At 42.7% G+C, this 24,136-nt stretch overlaps 1 protein-coding gene across 5 annotated transcripts in view; it reads right to left on the reverse strand.

The window, feature by feature from the left end:
• Positions 1 to 13,841, reverse strand: part of ugcg (UDP-glucose ceramide glucosyltransferase) — a 36,781-nt gene extending 22,940 nt beyond the window's left edge. For all 5 annotated transcript variants that reach the window (XR_016484854.1, XR_016484853.1, XR_016484852.1 and 2 more), the window contains exons 1-2: positions 13,636 to 13,841; positions 3,457 to 3,598 (exon numbers count right to left, since the gene is read on the reverse strand). Coding sequence is in view for 1 of the 5 variants with exons in the window: in XM_036936749.2 (XP_036792644.1) it covers positions 3,457 to 3,598; positions 13,636 to 13,736 (243 nt within the window). In the remaining 4 variants the exon portion in view is untranslated. The remainder of the gene's footprint in view (positions 1 to 3,456; positions 3,599 to 13,635) is intronic.
• Between the last annotated feature and the right edge of the window lie 10,295 nt (positions 13,842 to 24,136).

Consider the following 24,136-nt stretch of genomic DNA (forward strand, 5'->3'; position numbering starts at 1 on the left):
ATTTGTACATACTTTACATTTGTACATACTTTACATTTGTACATACTTTACATTTGTACATACTTTACATTTGTACATACTTTACATTTGTACATACTTTACATTTGTACATACTTTACATTTGTACATACTTTACATTTGTACATACTTTACATTTGTACATACTTTACATTTGTACATACTTTACATTTGTACATACTTTACATTTGTACATACTTTACATTTGTACATACTTTACATTTTTCCAAACATTGCGTTTGTCTTTAATGCAGCCAGAGTCTGTCAATGGAAAAGGAAGTTACCAGACCACACAACAAGATGAAAATGTGTTTTTTTGAGCAATAGTTAGTTAGCAACATGTAAACAATTAACCATTCCTATAAGTGAGTACTATTTAAATGTTAAAATAACACACATTGGCTGTTACAAAGTCTTATGGATAGGGGGCAGTATTTTCACATTTGGATGAAAAGCATCCCCAGAGTCAACTGCCTCCTACTCAGTCCCAGATGCTAATATATGATTATTATTAGTAGTATTAGATAGAAAACACTCTGAAGTTTCTAAAACTGTTTGAATGATGTATAACATAACTCATATGGCAGGCAAAAACCTGAGGAAAAGAATCCAACCAGGAAGTGGAAATCTGAGGTTTGTAAGTTTTCAACTCAGCCCCCATTGAATATACAGTGGGATATGGGTAATCTTGCACTTCCTAAGGCTTCCACTAGATGTCAACAGTCTTTAGAACGTTGTTTCAAGCTTCCCTGTGAAGGGGGGCCGGATGGGAGGGGAATGAGTCAGAGGTCTGCCAGCAGCCTCGGTCTCGTGATGCGCGGTCATGAGAAAGTTACCTCTCGTTCCATTGCTTTTCTACAGACAAATGAATTCTCCGGTTGGGACATTACTGAACATTGATGATAAAAACATCCTAAAGATTGATTCTATACATCGTTTGATTTGTTTCTACGACCAGTAATATAACTTTTGGGGATTTGTCCGACATTTCCCGCTGGAATTGCCCGTGAGTTTCGATTTGTTTACTAAACGCCCTAACAAAAGGAGGTATTTGGACATACATTATGGACTTCATGGAACAAAGCAAACATTTACTGTGGAACTGGGATTCCTGGGAGTGCATTCTGATGAAGATCATCAAAGGTAAGTGAAAATTTATGCTATTTCTGACATCTGTTGACTCCAACATGGCGGATATCTTCTTGGGTTGTGTTGGTCTCTGAGCGCCATACTCAGATTATTGCATGGTTTGCTTTTTCCGTAAAGTTTTTAAATCTGACACAGCGGTTGCATTAAGCAGAAGTATATCTTTAAATCTTTGAATAACACTTGTATCTTTTATTAATGTTTATTATGAGTATTTCTGTGATTTGATGTGGCTCTGTGCGAATTCACAGGATGTTTTGGAGGCAAAGTCAAATGTAAACTGAGTGTTTTTTTTTATATAAATATGAACTTGATTGAACAAAACATACATGTATTGCGAAACATGTCTCGGGAGTGTCATCTGATGAAGAATATCTAAGGTTAGTGATTCATTTTATTTATATTTCTGCTTTTTGTGACTCCTCTCTTTGGTTGGAAAATGGCTGTATGCTTTCTGTGACTAGTTGCTGACCTAACATAATGATATGTTCTGCTTTCGCCGAAATGCTTTTTTGAAATCGGACACTGTGGTTGGATTAACGAGAATGTTATCTTTAAAATGGTGCCTAATACTTGTATGTTTGAGAAAATGTAATTATGAGACTTCTGTTGATTGAATTTGGCGCCGTGCAATTTCATTGGGTGTTGGCGAGGGGTTCCACTAGCGGAACGGGGTTGTTGCCTACCGTTTTAGTTTATTGTGATGATAAAGAGATTTTGTTTTCGCTGATAATTATTAGGTGGTGGTTGCTAGATACAATTATACATTCAACCTAGCCTAGCTTTTAGCTAACTGCTCGGTAACCTAGCTTGACTTGCTAGAAAGTTTAAAAAATATATATATATCTCTAAGTTACTTACTGTTTTATCATCACCTGAATCAATGTTTCATCGGTCTTGAATGAAACTGTACTAAATCTCCCAAAATAAATGCGATATTTGACGAAAGACTAGGTTTCTCAATCTTGTCTTGCGTTTTGAAACACTGTGTTCTCATCCAGTAGCGAAACGTGATTTACGTGAAGGTGGCGTACGGCGTAATGAACTACGCTGTGATGTCATACGTAGTTAAATGCATAAACGTTCCATAGGCTATGGAACTGATGGAGGGAGCATCAATTCAGTCGCAACAGATGGATATTTTTAAAGTCAGATATTTTAAGAGTGAAAACTATTAAAGTGAACCGGTGATTCATAACGTTTGAAACTGGTTTCCTGACCGATGCTTCATTTGGATCGGCTTGGGCACCCGCAGACCGATATTTTTATTTATTTCACCTTTATTTAACCAGGTAGGCAAGTTGAGAACAAGTTCTCATTTACAATTGCGACCTGGCCAAGATAAAGCAAAGCAGTTCGACAGATACAACGACACAGAGTTACACATGGAATAAAACAAACATACAGTCAATAATACAGTAGAAACAAGTCTATATACGATGTGAGCAAATGAGGTGAGATAAGGGAGGTAAAGGCAAAAAAAGGCCATGGTGGCAAAGTAAATACAATATAGCAAGTAAAACACTGGAATGGGAGATTTGCAGTGGAAGACTGTGCAAAGAAGAAATAGAAATAATGGGGTCCAAAGGAGCAAAATAAATAAATACAGTAGGGAAAGAGGTAGTTGTTTGGGCTAAATTATAGATGGGCTATGTACAGGTACAGTAATCTGTGAGCTTCTCTGACAGCTGGTGCTTAAAGCTAGTGAGGGAGATAAGTGTTTCCAGTTTCAGAGATTTTTGTAGTTCGTACCAGTCATTAGCAGCAGAGAACTGGAAGGAGAGGCGGCCAAAGGAGGAATTGGTTTTGGGGGTGAACAGAGAGATATACCTGCTGGAGCGCGTGCTACAGGTGGGAGATGCTATGATGACCAGTGAGCTGAGATAAGGGGGGACTTTACGTAGCAGGGTCTTGTAGATGACCTGGAGCCAGTGGGTTTGGCGACGAGTATGAAGCGAGGGCCAGCCAACGAGAGCATACAGGTCGCAGTGGTAGGTAGTATATGGGGCTTTGGTGACAAAACAGATGGCACTGTGATAGACTGTATCAAATTTATTGAGTAGGGTATTGGAGGCTATTTTGTAAATTACATCGCCAAAGTCGAGGATCGGTAGGATGGTCATTTACATTTGAACAAGGGACTGATTTGTATCGGTAAATCGTTACATCCCTAATATAGAACAAGTCGTACCTTGGAGGGATAGGGTATAGGACATAGACATGTAGGATATAGAACAGGTAGTACTGTGGGGGGATAGGGTATAGACATGTAGGATATAGAACAAGTAGTACCGTGGGGTAGTCGAGCTCAAAGAAGGTCTCCAGGTTATTGATGAGGTTGGGGTCTACTCCTTTCAGAGGCTTCAGTAGAGAGACCCCCGACAGCTTACTGTAGGGCTGCTTGTCAGGGCTCTTCTTATTGAGACAGAGTCGGCTACAGGAGAGACAGACAAGCACAATTACAACGTTATTGTCAATGCTCTTCTTATTGAGATAGAGTCGGCTACATTCAGGGAGACAGACACACAGAAAGAGAGACAACAAACGAGATCTTCCGTTTTTTTTTTTTTAATTTGTTTTTTTTTTACATGTGGCCCTAGTAATCTTAGAATGGACACATTTCCGACACGATTAGCCAAAATTGAGGCAACTTTGAATAGACACAATCACAAACACTGGTATAAATGGCTTTAAAAAGAAAAATAATGACTTCACAGGTTGTTTTCCCGAAGACAAGGCATCAAAAGTGTTGTTTATGTTGTGATAAGATAAATCCATGCTACGGTCTTTACAGGCCTAGTCTACATCTCACGCTCAATCCCAACAGGAAAGAAAAGCACCGCCTACAAACGCTGGAATTAGACTGTCTGTCCAACCATTGGGGTTGAAGCCTAATTATCTGCATTTAATGCCATCGATCATGTGACCGACTCGACATTCCACAATCTCTTGAGGTGGCCTGAATGAAACGCCTTTGTTTCTGAGTGAGTCACACAAATGCTTTCATGGGGGCTTGGATCCCAAATGGCACCCTATATATAGTCTAGTGCACTACTTTTCACCAGAACCCAATGGGCCTTGGTCCAAAGTAGTACACTATGTGGCCTAGGGTGGTCTAGTGGTCTAAGCCACAGCCCTCGGTGCACATATAACGCTGCAGCATGAGTTCCAATCCTGCCCACTGCTCATCTCACTACTCTCCTTCAGCCAATCCTGCCCACTGCTCATCTCACTACTCTCCTTCAGCCAATCCTGCCCACTGCTCATCTCACTACTCTCCTTCATCCAATCCTGCCCACTGCTCATCTCACTACTCTCCTTCATCCAATCCTGCCCACTGCTCATCTCACTACTCTCCTTCATCCAATCCTGCCCACTGCTCATCTCACTACTCTCCTTCATCCAATCCTGCCCACTGCTCATCTCACTACTCTCCTTCATCCAATCATGCCCACTGCTCATTTCACTACTCTCCTTCATCCAATCCTGCCCACTGCTCATCTCACTACTCTCCTTCATCCAATCCTGCCCACTGCTCATTTCACTACTCTCCTTCATCCAATCCTGCCCACTGCTCATTTCAGCACACTCTCCTACATCCAATCATGCCCACTGCTCATTTCACTACTCTCCTTCATCCAATCCTGCCCACTGCTCATTTCAGCACACTCTCCTACATCCAATCCTGCCCACTGCTCATTTCAGCACACTCTCCTTCATCCAATCATGCCCACTGCTCATTTCACTACTCTCCTTCATCCAATCCTGCCCACTGCTCATTTCAGCACACTCTCCTACATCCAATCCTGCCCACTGCTCATTTCAGCACACTCTCCTTCATCCAATCATGCCCACTGCTCATTTCACTACTCTCCTTCATCCAATCCTGCCCACTGCTCATTTCACTACTCTCCTACATCCAATCCTGCCCACTGCTCATCTCACTACTCTCCTTCATCCAATCCTGCCCACAGCTCATCTCACTACTCTCCTTCATCCAATCCTGCCCACTGCTCATCTCACTACTCTCCTTCATCCAATCCTGCCCACTGCTCATCTCACTACTCTCCTTCATCCAATCCTGCCCACAGCTCATCTCACTACTCTCCTTCATCCAATCCTGCCCACTGCTCATTTCACTACTCTCCTTCATCCAATCCTGCCCACTGCTCATTTCACTACTCTCCTTCATCCAATCCTGCCCACTGCTCATTTCACTACTCTCCTTCATCCAATCCTGCCCACTGCTCATCTCACTACTCTCCTTCATCCAATCCTGCCCACAGCTCATCTCACTACTCTCCTTCATCCAATCCTGCCCACTGCTCATTTCAGCACACTCTCCTACATCCAATCATGCCCACTGCTCATTTCACTACTCTCCTTCATCCAATCCTGCCCACTGCTCATTTCAGCACACTCTCCTACATCCAATCCTGCCCACTGCTCATTTCAGCACACTCTCCTTCATCCAATCATGCCCACTGCTCATTTCACTACTCTCCTTCATCCAATCCTGCCCACTGCTCATTTCAGCACACTCTCCTACATCCAATCCTGCCCACTGCTCATCTCACTACTCTCCTTCATCCAATCCTGCCCACTGCTCATTTCACTACTCTCCTACATCCAATCCTGCCCACTGCTCATCTCACTACTCTCCTTCATCCAATCCTGCCCACTGCTCATCTCACTACTCTCCTTCATCCAATCCTGCCCACTGCTCATTTCACTACTCTCCTTCATCCAATCCTGCCCACTGCTCATCTCACTACTCTCCTTCATCCAATCCTGCCCACTGCTCATCTCACTACTCTCCTTCATCCAATCCTGCCCACTGCTCATCTCACTACTCTCCTACATCCAATCCTGCCCACTGCTCATTTCACTACTCTCCTTCATCCAATCATGCCCACTGCTCATCTCACTACTCTCCTTCATCCAATCCTGCCCACAGCTCATTTCAGCACACTCTCCTACATCCAATCCTGCCCACTGCTCATTTCAGCACACTCTCCTACATCCAATCCTGCCCACAGCTCATCTCACTACTCTCCTTCATCCAATCATGCCCACAGCTCATTTCACTACTCTCCTTCATCCAATCCTGCCCACTGCTCCTTTCAGCACACTCTCCTACATCCAATCCTGCCCACTGCTCCTTTCAGCACACTCTCCTTCATCCAATCCTGCCCACTGCTCCTTTCAGCACACTCTCCTACATCCAATCCTGCCCACTGCTCCTTTCAGCACACTCTCCTACATCCAATCCTGCCCACTGCTCCTTTCAGCACACTCTCCTTCATCTTTCCCACAGTCTCTCTATCCAATAAAGCATAAAAATGCCATGAAATAAATAAATAATATATATATATATAAAAACAAAGATCTAAAAAGTAGTGCACTATATATGGAATAGGGTGCCATCCTCATCATCCTCCTTGTGGATTCTCTGCCGTCTCCCTGCTGAACATGAAGTATTATCTACTACCGTCTGTCTCCCTGCTGAACATTAAGGATTATCTATTACCGTCTCCCTGCTGAACATTAAGGATTATCTACTACCGTCTCCCTGCTGAACATTAAGGATTATCTACTACCGTCTCCCTGCTGAACATTAAGGATTATCTACTACCGTCTCCCTGCTGAACATTAAGGATTATCTACTACCGTCTCCCTGCTGAACATTAAGGATTATCTACTACCGTCTCCCTGCTGAACATTAAGGATTATCTATTACCGTCTCCCTGCTGAACATTAAGGATTATCTATTACCGTCTCCCTGCTGAACATTAAGGATTATCTATTACCGTCTCCCTGCTGAACATGAAGGATTATCTATTACCGTCTCCCTGCTGAACATGAAGGATTATCTACTACCGTCTCCCTGCTGAACATTAAGGATTATCTATTACCGTCTCCCTGCTGAACATTAAGGATTATCTATTACCGTCTCCCTGCTGAACATTAAGGATTATCTATTACCGTCTCCCTGCTGAACATGAAGGATTATCTACTACCGTCTGTCTCCCTGCTGAACATTAAGGATTATCTATTACCGTCTCCCTGCTGAACATGAAGGATTATCTACTACCGTCTCCCTGCTGAACATTAAGGATTATCTATTACCGTCTCCCTGCTGAACATTAAGGATTATCTATTACCGTCTCCCTGCTGAACATGAAGGATTATCTACTACCGTCTCCCTGCTGAACATGAAGGATTATCTATTACCGTCTCCCTGCTGAACATGAAGGATTATCTACTACCGTCTCCCTGCTGAACATTAAGGATTATCTATTACCGTCTCCCTGCTGAACATTAAGGATTATCTATTACCGTCTCCCTGCTGAACATGAAGGATTATCTACTACCGTCTCCCTGCTGAACATTAAGGATTATCTATTACCGTCTCCCTGCTGAACATGAAGGATTATCTATTACCGTCTCCCTGCTGAACATGAAGGATTATCTACTACCGTCTCCCTGCTGAACATGAAGGATTATCTACTACCGTCTCCCTGCTGAACATGAAGGATTATCTACTACCGTCTCCCTGCTGAACATGAAGGATTATCTACTACCGTCTCCCTGCTGAACATGAAGGATTATCTACTACCGTCTCCCTGCTGAACATTAAGGATTATCTACTACCGTCTCCCTGCTGAACATGAAGGATTATCTACTACCGTCTCCCTGCTGAACATTAAGGATTATCTACTACCGTCTCCCTGCTGAACATTAAGGATTATCTACTACCGTCTCCCTGCTGAACATTAAGGATTATCTATTACCGTCTCCCTGCTGAACATGAAGGATTATCTACTACCGTCTGTCTCCCTGCTGAACATTAAGGATTATCTATTACCGTCTCCCTGCTGAACATGAAGGATTATCTACTACCGTCTCCCTGCTGAACATTAAGGATTATCTATTACCGTCTCCCTGCTGAACATTAAGGATTATCTATTACCGTCTCCCTGCTGAACATGAAGGATTATCTACTACCGTCTCCCTGCTGAACATGAAGGATTATCTATTACCGTCTCCCTGCTGAACATGAAGGATTATCTACTACCGTCTCCCTGCTGAACATTAAGGATTATCTATTACCGTCTCCCTGCTGAACATTAAGGATTATCTATTACCGTCTCCCTGCTGAACATGAAGGATTATCTACTACCGTCTCCCTGCTGAACATTAAGGATTATCTATTACCGTCTCCCTGCTGAACATGAAGGATTATCTATTACCGTCTCCCTGCTGAACATGAAGGATTATCTACTACCGTCTCCCTGCTGAACATGAAGGATTATCTACTACCGTCTCCCTGCTGAACATGAAGGATTATCTACTACCGTCTCCCTGCTGAACATGAAGGATTATCTACTACCGTCTCCCTGCTGAACATGAAGGATTATCTACTACCGTCTCCCTGCTGAACATTAAGGATTATCTACTACCGTCTCCCTGCTGAACATGAAGGATTATCTACTACCGTCTCCCTGCTGAACATTAAGGATTATCTACTACCGTCTCCCTGCTGAACATTAAGGATTATCTACTACCGTCTCCCTGCTGAACATTAAGGATTATCTACTACCGTCTCCCTGCTGAACATTAAGGATTATCTACTACCGTCTCCCTGCTGAACATTAAGGATTATCTACTACCGTCTCCCTGCTGAACATGAAGGATTATCTACTACCGTCTCCCTGCTGAACATGAAGGATTATCTACTACCGTCTCCCTGCTGAACATTAAGGATTATCTACTACCGTCTCCCTGCTGAACATTAAGGATTATCTACTACCGTCTCCCTGCTGAACATTAAGGATTATCTACTACCGTCTCCCTGCTGAACATTAAGGATTATCTACTACCGTCTCCCTGCTGAACATTAAGGATTATCTACTACCGTCTCCCTGCTGAACATTAAGGATTATCTACTACCGTCTCCCTGCTGAACATGAAGGATTATCTACTACCGTCTCCCTGCTGAACATTAAGGATTATCTACTACCGTCTCCCTGCTGAACATTAAGGATTATCTACTACCGTCTCCCTGCTGAACATTAAGGATTATCTACTACCGTCTCCCTGCTGAACATGAAGGATTATCTATTACCGTCTCCCTGCTGAACATTAAGGATTATCTACTACCGTCTCCCTGCTGAACATGAAGGATTATCTACTACCGTCTCCCTGCTGAACATTAAGGATTATCTACTACCGTCTCCCTGCTGAACATTAAGGATTATCTATTACCGTCTCCCTGCTGAACATTAAGGATTATCTATTACCGTCTCCCTGCTGAACATGAAGGATTATCTATTACCGTCTCCCTGCTGAACATTAAGGATTATCTATTACCGTCTCCCTGCTGAACATTAAGGATTATCTACTACCGTCTCCCTGCTGAACATGAAGGATTATCTACTACCGTCTCCCTGCTGAACATTAAGGATTATCTACTACCGTCTCCCTGCTGAACATTAAGGATTATCTACTACCGTCTCCCTGCTGAACATTAAGGATTATCTACTACCGTCTCCCTGCTGAACATTAAGGATTATCTACTACCGTCTCCCTGCTGAACATTAAGGATTATCTGTTGCCGTCTCCCTGCTGAACATTAAGGATTCTCTACTACCGTCTCCCCACTGAACATGAAGGATTATCTGTTGCCGTCTCCCTGCTGAACATTAAGGATTATCTGCCGTCTCCCCACTGAACATGAAGGTGTGTTCCCTGAAGCAGTAATTATGATGTCATGGGGAAGGAAGGTGTAGAAACTGGCAGAAACAGGGTGTTGGCTATGTGGAAAAGTCATGTTGCAACAGAGGACAACTATCAACCAGTAAAACTGGGAAATCTCTTTTCGATCCCCACAATAACAATGACTAGCACGGCAATCTGGGGGAAGTATCGGGGGACTCATGTAGTGAATTTAATTCCACTGCTCCCATCCATCACTAGGCTAAATATACAGAGCTTTCAGAAAGTATTCACACCCCTTGACCTTGTCCACATTCTGTTGTGTTACAGCCTCAATTTAAAATGGATTAAATTGAGATGTGTGTGTAGGCCAGTGACACACACACACACACACACACACACACACACACAATACCCCCATAAAAGGTCAGTGGAATTATGTTCTTTGAAATGTTCACAAATTAATTAAAAATTAAAAGCTGAAATGTCATAAGTCAATAAGTATTCAGTCCCTTTGTTATGACAAGCCTAAATAAGTTCAGGAGTAAAAATGTGCTTGACAAGTCACATAAATAAGTTGCATGGACTCACTCTGTGTGCTATAAACATGATTTAAAAATGACTACCTCATCTCTGTACCCCACATACAATAATCTGTAAGGTCCCTCAGTAGAGCAGTGAATTTCAAACAGATTCAACCACAAAGACCAGGGAGGTTTTCTAATGCCTCGCAAAGAAGGGCACTGATTGGTAGATGGGTAAAAATAAATAAAAAGCTGCCGTTAAAAATATCCTTTTTCAGCATGGCGAAGTTATTAATTACACTTTGGATGGTGTATCAACACACCCAGTCACTATAAAGATACAGGCGTCCTTCCTAACTCAGTTGCTGGAGAGGAAGGAAACCGCTCAGGGATTCCATCATGAGGCCAATGGTGACTTTAAAACAGTCTCAGAGTTTAACATGGTTGTGAAAGGAGAAAAATGAGGATGGATCAACAACATTGTAGTGAGGTGTCCTTTTGAACACAGAAAATAAGTTAAATGCAACCAATCAACATTAAAAAAAACCTGGTAAACTATGTATGCTGTGAGAAATGCACCATAAGCAATGTTTGAAGACTAAGCTTCACTCAGGCAGAGGGACATTAGCTTACAATTTAATTCCTACAGAAACAGGCCTCAGAGGAATGTACAGAAGACTGTTTATCACATGTATCCTTTATAGGGCACTACTTTTTGACCAGGCCCGTTACACTATATAGGGAATAGGGTGCTATTTGTGACACAGTCCATGTCACCTGGCATGGAGGGATGACATTCTGGAGATTACTCACACCCCTCCTGTTAGAACAGCAGGAGCTGAACAAACTAGTTGTTTGGTCTTCACTTTCACTAAGGAAGCTTCGCTTCAAGTGTGTTTTTTGTTGTCATTTTGTTTTGTTGCTGTGATCGTCTCTCTAAAAACATAGATTAACTAGGCCCAACGATTGGTGGCAAGAAGCTGGGTTGTATTCATTAGTGCACACCGTAGCATAAAACAGTTTGAAACAGAAAAACGAGTTCCTCCCTGTTTCAGTCTGCTCTCCTCCGTTTTAGTGAGTAAAGAATACGACCAGGCAACAAGGCAATTAGTGATTGTCAGCAAGCCAAGAGGCATCCCACGTTTGAAATCCATCCGTCTATAGCATAGAACAAGTTGGCCTTCTGCTAGGGATTTAAAAAAAAATGGTATTTCACCTTAATTTAACCAGGTAAGCAAGTTGAGAACAAGTTCTCATTTACAACTGCGACCTGGCCAAGATAAAGCAAAGCAGTTCGACACATACAACGACACAGAGTTACACATGGAGTAAAACAAACACACAGTCAATAACACAGTATAAACAAGTCTATGTACGATGTGAGCAAATGAGGTGAGATAATAAGGGAGGTAAAGGCAAAAAAAAGGCCATGGTGGCAAAGTAAATACAATATAGCAAGTAAAACACTGGAATGGTAGATTACATCTTGTCTGACACAACAACTAGAGGGGAATATTTAAAATACTATATAAAGGAGGTAGGGTTTCAGGTGCTTTCAGAAGATGGGCAGGGACTCTGCTGTCCTAGTTTCAGGGGGGAGCTGGTCCCACCAAATGGGGTGCCAGGACAGAGAAGAGCTTGGACTGGGCTGAGCGGGAGCTGACCAGAGGTGGCAGAACAGAGTGCTCGGTGTTGGGGTGTGTTATTGGAGCTGTGACTGAAACATATAAAGCAGTGCTTCAATTTCAAACAGTGTAATTTGTGATTGCTAAGCATACAAATAAGATTATTTATCGAAAACCTTTGAAACAAGGTCTACTTGCGGCCGCAACCGACATGATTGTGAAGTGAATGAAATTGCTTGACTGCTTGCGCAATAGGATATCCTTCGCAAACTGCAGAAGCCACACAAAAGATTTGTTCTCGAGTTCAAGTGTTGATCAGGAGGCAGGCGGAGCATGTTCTGAATGTATTGCATTCATTCTTGCACCATATCAATCATTTATCAACATGTACTTTCCATATATGCTGCCTGATCTAATTTTTCTGCACACATGATAGACAGTTGGTGGTTGGAGTACGGTATAAATTATGCTGTAACCAGCAAGTCAAACTAACAAATGAAATTACTCATAAGAAAAATCATGACTCGAGTCAGTCTACACTTCGCTATTCCTCGTTGGTGTGCCAGTCGGAGCTAGGCAACATGTCTGACCAGCTAGATGGTTGAACACCACAGCTGTACCACCACAACAAGTCAGAAAGGTCTCAACGCGGTCACAGGTGTGTGGAGAACACTCCACAGCCAATTAGCACAGGTGTGTGGAGAACACTCCACAGCCAATTAGCACAGGTGTGTGGAGAACACTCCACAGCCAATTAGCACAGGTGTGTGGAGAACACTCCACAGCCAATTAGCACAGGTGACCCGCCTATGTCTTCCGTTAACAAACCGCGTAACACGGCCGTGTGGGAACACTAACCCTATAAAAAAAGGTGTAGTAATTTAACCTTTTTTAGTAAATTTATTTATTTATTGCCGGTATGAATGATACGTTTATATATTTCGAAACCCGTAACATAACCAATCCTTTTCAACTTTCAGGACGAGTGTCGGAAGAACAAACGAACCCGAGCAGAAGAGACCATCAAATATGCACTAAAAGCAGTTAGTCTATGACTGGGGTACAAGATAACTAGCGAACTCAATGAATTAAACGGTGTAATTGGGCTATAAGAACTTGTTAATTAACAAGTTATCGTCTATCATCGTGACCATGTCAGAGGTGTTAGGTCAAACGACAAAAATACCATACCGACATTACCGATGTCTAGGCTGTATCACAGCATCAACATCATGTCAGCTAACGTAAAATCCGTAACAAAATAAACTGATATCCAATTGTGTCTGTGCCAGTAACGTTAGCTAGCTAAATACAAGGGAACGCTGAAAAAACAGTTTAGACATTTAAACAAAAAAACGAAACAACGCGTTAGACAGTGACTAACAATTGAATGGTATTCAAGAGACACATTACTTTACTTAGCTGGCTAAACATCGATTAGTTTACTATCTATCATGTGAGAGGTTGTAATTTCAGTCTATCGACATAGATAGCTAAGCTAACTAGCTGACGTTATATTTGACATCATGCTAACGTTAGCTTGAGACATACTTTAGCTAGCTAACGTAGTGGTGTCACTAGCTAAATTGATAGGTAATACTTACACATAGACGATGGACATGAAATGCATAAACCAGAGTACCAGAAATAGAATGAATCCAAATATAGAGAAACCTTGCATGGCAAGATCCAAAAGAGCCATCATTGTGGCTAAGCTGCTACGTTAACAACACCGGCGGTGTAAATATCCAGGCGGACTGGCGAGTCCGGGCGGGGTATGGCACTTCCGCCCTGTCTTTTCTTCTTCTGTGGATTTTACATGTGTCATTTGGCAACCAACTTTACAGTGCATTGCCGCCACCAACTGGACTGGAGGGTGGTCTAAATCTAAGGAAAACTTTTTAATTTTTTTTTATACCATTATTTAACTAGGCAAGTCATTTAAAGACCAACTATTTCTTTACATTGACAGCTGGGTAAATTGTGCACTGCCCTATGGGACACCCAATCACAGCCAGATGTGATGCAGCCTGGATTCGAACCAGGTACTGCAGTGACGCCTCTTGCACTGAGAAGCAGTGTCTTAGACCGCTGCTCCACTCTGGAGCCCTCCACATAGCACTGAGATGCAGTGTCTTAGACCGCTGCTCCACTCTGGAGCCCTCCACATAGCACTGAGATGCAGTGTCTTAGACCACTGCTCTACTCTGGAGCCCTCCACATAGCACTGAGATGCAGTGTCTTAGACCACTGCTCTACTCTGGAGCCCTCCACATAGCACTGAGATGCAGTGTCTTAGACCGCTGCTCCACTCTGGAGCCCTCCACATAGCACTGAGATGCAGTGTCTTAGACCACTGCTCCACTCAATCTTGTGTGTCCCAGTCTCATCCTTGTGTGTCCCAGTCTCATCCTTGTGTGTCCCAGTCTCATCCTTGTGTGTCCCAGTCTCAGTCTTGTGTGTCCCAGTCTCATCCTTGTGTGTCCTAGTCTCATCCTTGTGTGTCCCAGTCTCAGTCTTGTGTGTCCCAGTCTCATCCTTGTGTGTCCCAGTCTCAGCCTTGTGTGTCCCAGTCTCAGTCTTGTGTGTCCCAGTCTCATCCTTGTGTGTCCCAGTCTCAGTCTTGTGTGTCCCAGTCTCATCCTTGTGTGTCCCAGTCTCAGTCTCAGCCTTGTGACGACCCTTTCCTCCCTTCTCTCTCGGCCTGAGGACCCCCCCCTGCCCCCACTTTTTCCTGGATCTTATACAGGGGTCTTCCCTTTCTCTCCATGTTCCACAACTCTTGCCATTTGTTTTTATCCACTGTTCTTATTAACCCCTTGGCTTCTGCTTTACTGATTGACAATTCCATTCATACTCCCGAGTGGCGCAGTGGTCTAAAGCACTGCATCTCAGTGCAAGAGGTGTCACTGCAGTCCCTAGTTTGAATCTAGGCTGTATCACAACCGGCCGTGATTGGGAGTCCCATAGGGGCAGCGCACAATTAGCCCAGCGTCGTCCGGGTTTGGCCGGGGTAGGCCGTCATTATAAATAACAATTTGTTCTTAACTGACTTGCCTAGTTAAATAAAGGTACAAAATCATTTCAACATTAGGATGCTTTAAGAGCCTGCTTGGAGATAATATCCATCTCCTCGTTCCCCTCTACTCCCACATGAGCTGGTATCCAGAGGAACATCACAAATACACCCCCGGTCTGTTTCACCCTGTACAAGCACTGCAAAACCTCATACAATACATCCTGTCTGCTCTGAGACACAAATGCATTTAAGCTTATCAGTGCTGCAGTATCAAGCTAGATAACATGGGGGTTGGAGGATGGGTTTTTAGTGCTGCACAGGAATCAGAGCAGATGACTACTCTGTCTGGCCTCAACCTCCTCCACCCACTCTGCAGCCAATAGAAAGGCCGACAACTCCATTGTGTAAACAGATAAATGATCCATTGTTCTTTTCGTCACTGCCACCTTAAACTCAGGAACACTAAACACTAAACACTAAAAGCTGTCCTGTCCTCCTTGTTTTAGGGTCCTTAGATACAGTGCCTTGCGAAAGCATTCGGCCCCCTTGAACTTTGCGACCTTTTGCCACATTTCAGGCTTCAAACATAAAGATATAAAACTGTATTTTTTTGTGAAGAATCAACAACAAGTGGGACACAATCATGAAGTGGAACGACATTTATTGGATATTTCAAACTTTTTTAACAAATCAAAAACTGAAAAATTGGGCGTGCAAAATTATTCAGCCCCCTTAAGTTAATACTTTATAGCGCCACCTTTTGCTGCGATTACAGCTGTAAGTCGCTTGGGGTATGTCTCTATCAGTTTTGCACATCGAGAGACTGACATTTTTTCCCATTCCTCCTTGCAAAACAGCTCGAGCTCAGTGAGGTTGGATGGAGAGCATTTGTGAACAGCAGTTTTCAGTTCTTTCCACAGATTCTCGATTGGATTCAGGTCTGGACTTTGACTTGGCCATTCTAACACCTGGATATGTTTATTTTTGAACCATTCCATTGTAGATTTTGCTTTATGTTTTGGATCATTGTCTTGTTGGAAGACAAATCTCCGTCCCAGTCTCAGGTCTTTTGCAGACTCCATCAGGTTTTCTTCCAGAATGGTCCTGTATTTGGCTCCATCCATCTTCCCATCAATTTTAACCATCTTCCCTGTCCCTTCTGAAGAAAAGCAGGCCCAAACCATGATGCTGCCACCAACATGTTTGACAGTGGGGATGGTGTGTTCAGCTGTGTTGCTTTTACGCCAAACATAGCGTTTTGCATTGTTGCCAAAAAGTTCAATTTTGGTTTCATCTGACCAGAGCACCTTCTTCCACATGTTTGGTGTGTCTCCCAGGTGGCTTGTGGCAAACTTTAAACAACACTTTTTATGGATAACTTTAAGAAATGGCTTTCTTCTTGCCACTCTTCCATAAAGGCCAGATTTGTGCAATATACGACTGATTGTTGTCCTATGGACAGAGTCTCCCACCTCAGCTGTAGATCTCTGCAGTTCATCAGAGTGATCATGGGCCTCTTGGCTGCATCTCTGATCAGTCTTCTCCTTGTATGAGCTGAAAGTTTAGAGGGACGGCTAGGTCTTGGCTAGATTTGCAGTGGTCTGATACTCCTTCCATTTCAATATTATCTCTTGCACAGTGATCCTTGGGATGTTTAAAGCTTGGGAAATCTTTTTGTATCCAAATCCGGCTTTAAACTTCTTCACAACAGTATCTCGGACCTGCCTGGTGTGTTCCTTGTTCTTCATGATGCTCTCTGCGCTTTTAACGGACCTCTGAGACTATCACAGTGCAGGTGCATTTATACGGAGACTTGATTACACACAGGTGGATTGTATTTATCATCATTAGTCATTTAGGTCAACATTGGATCATTCAGAGATCCTCACTGAACTTCTGGAGAGAGTTTGCTGCACTGAAAGTAAAGGGGCTGAATAATTTTGCACGCCCAATTTTTCAGTTTTTGATTTGTTAGAAAAGTTTGAAATATCCAATAAATGTCGTACCACTTCATGATTGTGTCCCACTTGTTGTTGATTCTTCACAAAAAAATACAGTTTTATATCTTTATGTTTGAAGCCTGAAATGTGGCAAAAGGTCGCAAAGTTCAAGGGGGCCGAATACTTTTGCAAGGCACTGTACAACTCTAACCCTTTATTTAACCAGGTAGGCAAGTTGAGAACAAGTTCTCATTTACAGCTGCGACCTGGCCAAGATAAAGCAAAGCAGTTCGACACATACAACGACACAGAGTTACACATGGAGTAAAACAAACATACAGTCAATAATACAGTAGAAACAAGTCTATATACAGTGAGCAAATGAGGTGAGATAAGGGAGGTAAAGGCAAAAAAAGACCATGGTGGAAAAGTAAATACAATATAGCAAGTAAAACACTGGAATGGTAGATTTGCAATGGAAGAATGTGCAAAGTAGAAGGAGCAAAATAAATAAATAAAATGAATACAGTAGGGAAAGAGGTAGTTGTTTGGGCTAAATTATAGGTGGGCTATGTACAGGTGCAGTAATCTGTGAGCTGCTCTGACAGCTGGTGCTTAAAGCTAGTGAGGGAGATAAGTGTTTCCAGTTTCAGAGATTTTTGTAGTTCGTTCCAGTCATTGGCAGCAGAGAACTGGAAGGAGAGTCACCGGGGAGGTCCTGATTGCTCCACAACTTATTCTTAGTGCTTGAGCCTGGATTATATCTAGCTTTTTAAAGATGTTTGAGTTGCATATCCTTGCCTAGTTTAAATAAAAGTGAAATATTTTTTTTTTAAATATCCATATGCTACACTTCCATAATCCAGTGATGACCTTAGCACTGCAATATATAGCATGACCTCTCAATATCAGGTCTCACCTGGGAGAATACATTGTCAATCATAATGGAGAACAACAAAGGACTAATGACACTTCCCTGGGGGGTGCCATTATCTACCTCATATCTTTTCTGACATAGAGCCCCTCCCCCCTTCACTTGTATTGATCACCCAAAAATAAAATCCTTTAACCAGTTAAAAATCCATCCTCCATCCCCCATGTTATCCAGCTTGGTACTGTAAGTATGCTTCCCTTTCACATCATATCTTCTGTGCATCAAAGAAAAAGACTACCAGCGTCTCTTTATTTGCCTTCAGTATGACTGAGTCAAGGCCCAGTACGGGATCCATTGGTCCCCCTGCCTTTCCTGAACCGTCTGGTGACATTTGTCCTCTACTCTACAGAAAGTAAGTCAACCTTTCCGCTATCATCCTTTCCGTACGTTTACATACATCAGCGTCTCCTTATTTGCATTTGCCTTGAAGGCCCAGTACAGGATCCATTGGTCCCCCTGCCTTTCCTGAACCATCTGGTGATATTAGTCCTCTACTCTACAGAAAGAGTCATAATTTCCATACGTTTACATACATCAGATGTCAATGCTATCGGCCTATAGCTTAAAGGACAGGCTGCTTCCAACTTCCAGGCAGTTTTCCTTCCTGCCACACCTTATTGTAAAGTTACAATACTTTCCCCTTTCTTCCATAGACTTACCCAGTAATTACGACAACTTCCGGAGGACGTCCTATCAGAGCTCTTGCAGCACAAACTGACATGTTGTCCACCCAATCAAAGGATCAGAAAATGAATCTAGTACTGAAAGCATAAGCTACAGCTAGCTAGCACTGCAGAGCATAACATGATGAATCTAGTACTGAAAGCATAAGCTACAGCTAGCTAGCACTGCAGAGCATAACATGATGAATCTAGTACTGAAAGCATAAGCTACAGCTAGCTAGCATTGCAGAGCATAACATGTGGTGAGTAGTTGACTCAAAGAGAAAGACAATAGTTTAACAGTTTTGAACAAATTATTTTCTTCCAAAATTAAGAAGAAGCAAGAGAGAGAGCTTGCTATATTTGGTTGCATTTTTTAAACGTTCACTTAGCTATCAAATGCAGCTAGCTAGTTTAGCATACTCAAACACCCGGCTCAAACAGAGAGGGATGCTATGTTAGCTAGCTGGCTATGGCTATCCAACAGAGAGGGATGCTATGTTAGCTAACTGGCTATGGCTATCCAACAGAGAGGGATGCTATGTTAGCTAGCTGGCTATGGCTATCCAACAGAGAGGGATGCTATGTTAGCTAACTGGCTATGGCTATCCAACAGAGAGGGATGCTATGTTAGCTAGCTGGCTATGGCTATCCAACAGAGAGGGATGCTACGTTAGCTAACTGGCTATGGCTATCCAACAGAGAGGGATGCTATGTTAGCTAGCTGGCTATGGCTATCCAACAGAGAGGGATGCTATGTTAGCTAACTGGCTATGGCTATCCAACACTGGAACTCTTCCAGCTTTTGGTTTTATTAATTTATTTCCACCGGGGCCCACCGGTGTAACTGCTAAACTGTACACTGTACTGCACGATTATAGCGGGTTTACTAACACGTTAGTTCTAGTAGCTATGTTGACTATGACGTGACAACGATGTAGGCTGTGTGTAGCGGTTATGATATGAAGGTTTGGCTTGGAAAGTTGTTTTCTCCTGGTCACAGACAGCTGATGTGTTGTGCACTGAAGTCCAGAAGGAAAAGGTGAGAGGAGCAGAACGTGTAGATAGTTGATCATGCTGTTTGTATGTGGCTGCTGTGAAAGTGAGCTGTTTGCATGTGATCGGGGGTGTATTCATTCTGCCGATTCTGTTGAAAAACGTTTATTAAACGGAAGCAAAGGGAACAAAACGGGGATAAACATACCAGAATTTGTCCAATAGAAACTTTAGTTTGTAACTGTTGGACTAATGATTACACCCTAGATCAGCTAGATGCAGGCAAGAGTGTTCAAGGTGGTATTGAATGTGTCACTGTCTGTCACCTTTATTACAAAGAATTATCGTGACCTGTGAACCTACATTGTAAACTTTCATTCATAGGCTAGGTTGTAACAACCTCATGATGGGTATAGGGAAAATTTGAGATTTTCCATGAATCGGCTTTAAGTGCCTATACTACGAATCAAGTTTCAAAAATCAAATCAAAGTTTATTGGTTGCGTACACAGTTTAGCAGATGTTATAGCGGATGCAGCGAAAATGCTTATCTTACTATCTCCTAACAGGGCAGTAAAATGCTTATCTTACTATCTCCTAACAGGGAAGTAAAATGCTTAACTTACTATCTCCTGTCAGGGCAGTAAAATGCTTATCTTACTATCTCCTAACAGGGCAGTAAAATGCTTATCTTACTATCTCCTAACAGGGCAGTATAATGCTTATCTTACTATCTCCTAACAGGGCAGTAAAATGCTTATCTTACTATCTCCTAACAGGGCAGTAAAATGCGTATCTTACTATCTCCTAACAGGGCAGTAAAATGCTTATCTTACTATCTCCTAACAGGGCAGTAAAATGCTTATCTTACTATCTCCTAACAGGGCAGTATAATGCTTATCTTACTATCTCCTAACAGGGCAGTAAAATGCTTATCTTACTATCTCCTAACAGGGCAGTATAATGCTTATCTTACTATCTCCTAACAGGGCAGTAAAATGCTTATCTTACTATCTCCTAACAGGGCAGTAAAATGCGTATCTTACTATCTCCTAACAGGGCAGTAAAATGCTTATCTTACTATCTCCTAACAGGGCAGTAAAATGCTTATCTTACTATCTCCTAACAGGGCAGTAAAATGCTTATGTTACTATCTCCAAACAGGGCAGTATAATGCTTATCTTACTATCTCCTAACAGGGCAGTATAATGCTTATCTTACTATCTCCTAACAGGGCAGTAAAATGTTTATCTTACTATCTCCTAACAGGGCAGTAAAATGCTTATCTTACTATCTCCTAACAGGGCAGTAAAATGCTTATCTTACTATCTCCTAACAGGGCAGTAAAATACTTATGTTACTATCTCCAAACAGGGCAGTATAATGCTTATCTTACTATCTCCTAACAGGGCAGTATAATGCTTATCTTACTATCTCCTAACAGGGCAGTAAAATGCTTATCTTACTATCTCCTAACAGGGCAGTAAAATGCTTATCTTACTATCTCCTGTCAGGGCAGTAAAATGCTTATGTTACTATCTCCTAACAGGGCAGTATAATGCTTATCTTACTATCTCTTAATAGGGCAGTATAATGCTTATCTTACTATCTCCTAACAGCAGCACTCCACTAATCAGACCTTTATGGTAGAGTGGCCAGACGAAAGTAAAAGGCACATGACAGCCCCCTTGGAGTCTGAGACCATGAGAAACAAGATTCTCTGGTCAGATGAAACCAAGATTGAACTCTTTGGCTTGAATGCCAAGCTTCACGTCTGGAGAAAACCTGGTACCATCCCTACAGTGAAGCATGGTGGTGGCAGCATCATGCTGTGGGGTTGTTTGTCAACGGCAGGGACTGGGAGACTAGTCAGGATCGAGGGAAAGATGAATGGAGCAAAGTACAGAGAGATCCTTGATGAAAACCTGCTCCAGAGTGCTCAGGACCTCAGACTTGGGAGAAGGTTCACCTTCCAACAGGACAACAACCCTAAGCACACAGCCAAAACAATGCAGGAGTGGCTTCGGGACAAGCCTCAGAATGTGCTTAAGTGGCCCAGCCAGAGCCCAGACTTGAACCTGATCGAACATCTCTGGAGAGACCTGAAAATAGCTGTGCAACAACACTCCCCATCTAACCTGACAGAGCTTGAGAGGATCTACAGAGAAGAATGGGAGAAACTCCCCAAATACAGGTGTGCCATCACAGCCCGCTTGGGGTTTGTCAAAAGGCACCTAAAGACTCTCAGACCATGAAAAACAAGATTCTCTGGTCTGATGAAACCAATGAAGAATGGGAGAAACATTTATAAAAACCTGTTTTTGCTTTGTCATTGTGGGGTATTGTGATGTCATTATGGGGTATTGTGATGTCATTGTGGGGTATTGTGTGTAGATTGAAGTGTAGTATGTGTAGTATCGGGACAGGGAGTTGAGTATAGGGACAGGGAGTTGAGTATCGGGACAGGGAGTTGAGTATAGGGACAGGGATAGGTGAGTATAGGGACAGGGATAGGTGAGTATAGGGACAGGGAGTTGAGTATGGGGACAGGGATAGGTGAGTATAGGGACAGGGTTGGTTGAGTATAGGGACAGGGTTGGTTGAGTATAGGGACAGGAAGTTGAGTATAGGGACAGGAAGTTGAGTATAGGGACAGGAAGTTGAGTATAGGGACAGGGTTGGTTGAGTATAGGGACAGGGTTGGTTGAGTATAGGGACAGGAAGTTGAGTATAGGGACAGGAAGTTGAGTATAGGGACAGGGTTGGTTGAGTATAGGGACAGGGTTGGTTGAGTATAGGGACAGGAAGTTGAGTATAGGGACAGGAAGTTGAGTATAGGGACAGGAAGTTGAGTATAGGGACAGGGTTGGTTGAGTATAGGGACAGGAAGTTGAGCATTGGGACAGGGATTGTTGAGTATAGGGACATGTATCTTAAATGTATGCCTACATTCAGATATACAGTTGAAGTCACTTAGGTTGGGGTCATTAAAACTCGTTTTTCAACCACTCCACACATTTCTTGTTAACAAACTATAGTTTTGGCAAGTTGGTTAGGACATCTACTTTGTGCATGACACAAGTCATTTTTCCAACAATTGTTTACAGACAGATTATTTCACTTATTATTCACTGTATCACAATTCCAGTGGGTCAGAAGTTTACATTCATGGGAAGACCACAGGCACAGTTCTTGTTAAGGCCAGAAGTGGCAGGCCAAGTAAAATATTGGAGAGGCAAAGGCGAAGGATGGTGAAAACGGTCAAAAACAGCCCACAGACCACCTCCAAAGACCGACAACATCATCTTGCTGCAGATGGTGTCACTGTGCATCGGTCAACAATTCAGCGCACTTTGCACAAGGAGAAGCTGTATGGGAGAGTGATGCGGAAGAAGCCTTTTCTGGACACACGCCACAAACAGAGTCTCTGGAGGTATGCAAACGCACATTTGGACAAGCCAGCTTCATTCTGGAATAAGGTGCTGTGGACTGATGAAACAAAGATTGAGTTATTTGGTCATAACAAGGGAGGTTATGCATGGCGGCAAAATAACACAGCGTTCCAGGAAAAACACTTGCTACCCACAGTAAAATTTGGTGGGGATTCCATCATGCTGTGGGGCTGTGTGGCCAGTGCCGGTACTGGGAATCTTGTTCAAGTTGAGGGTCGCATGGATTCCACTCAATATCAGCAGATTCTTGGGATTAATGTTGAAGAAGGAGTCACAAAGTTTAAGTTACGCCGGGGCTGGATATTTCAACAAGACAACGACCCAAAACACTGCTCAAAATCTACCCGGGCATTTATGCAGAGGAACAAGTACAATGTACAATGCCATCCCAGTCGCCAGACCTGAATATCATTGAGAATCTGTGGGATGATTTGAAGCGGGCTGTCCATGCTCGGCAACCATCAAACCTAAATGAATGTTTTGTGGTCTTGTGGTCCAAAATACCTTCATCCAGAATCCAGACACTCATTAGAGGCTATGGGAAGCGTCTAGAGGCTGTTATTTTAGCAAAAGGCGGCTCTACTAAATATTGATGTGATTTTTTGCCCAAATTTATGCACCTGTCTAATTTTGTTTTGATGCATATTGCAAATTTTCTGTTAATCCAATAAACCTCATTTCACTACTGAAATATTGTCCATCAGTTATACGATAGATCAAAAGGAAATGGCTGATCCAAACACCCAATTATTTATAAATGGAAATCATGTAAATTGTCAGGGGCTGCCCAAACTTTTTCATACGACTGTAATTAGGAATGTACTTTTGCAATTCTTGTATCTGTTGGGCGTTTCCAAACACTCCCCCTCTCTCACACACACACACATATATACACATATATTTCCCTAGGCAAGTCAGTTAAGAACTAATTCTTTATTTCAATGACAGCCTAGGAACAGTGGGTTAACTGCCTGTTCAGGGGCAGAACGACAGATTTGTAGCTTGTCAGCTCGGGGGTTTGAACTTGAAACCTTCCGGTTGCTAGTCCAACGCTCTAACCACTAGACTACCCTGTATACATACACACACACATCTATATACAC

Source organism: Oncorhynchus mykiss, chromosome 12 (genome assembly GCF_057628025.1).
Source record: "Oncorhynchus mykiss isolate SJ-2025 chromosome 12, ASM5762802v1, whole genome shotgun sequence".
In the NCBI taxonomy this organism is placed as follows: Eukaryota; Metazoa; Chordata; class Actinopteri; order Salmoniformes; family Salmonidae; genus Oncorhynchus; species Oncorhynchus mykiss.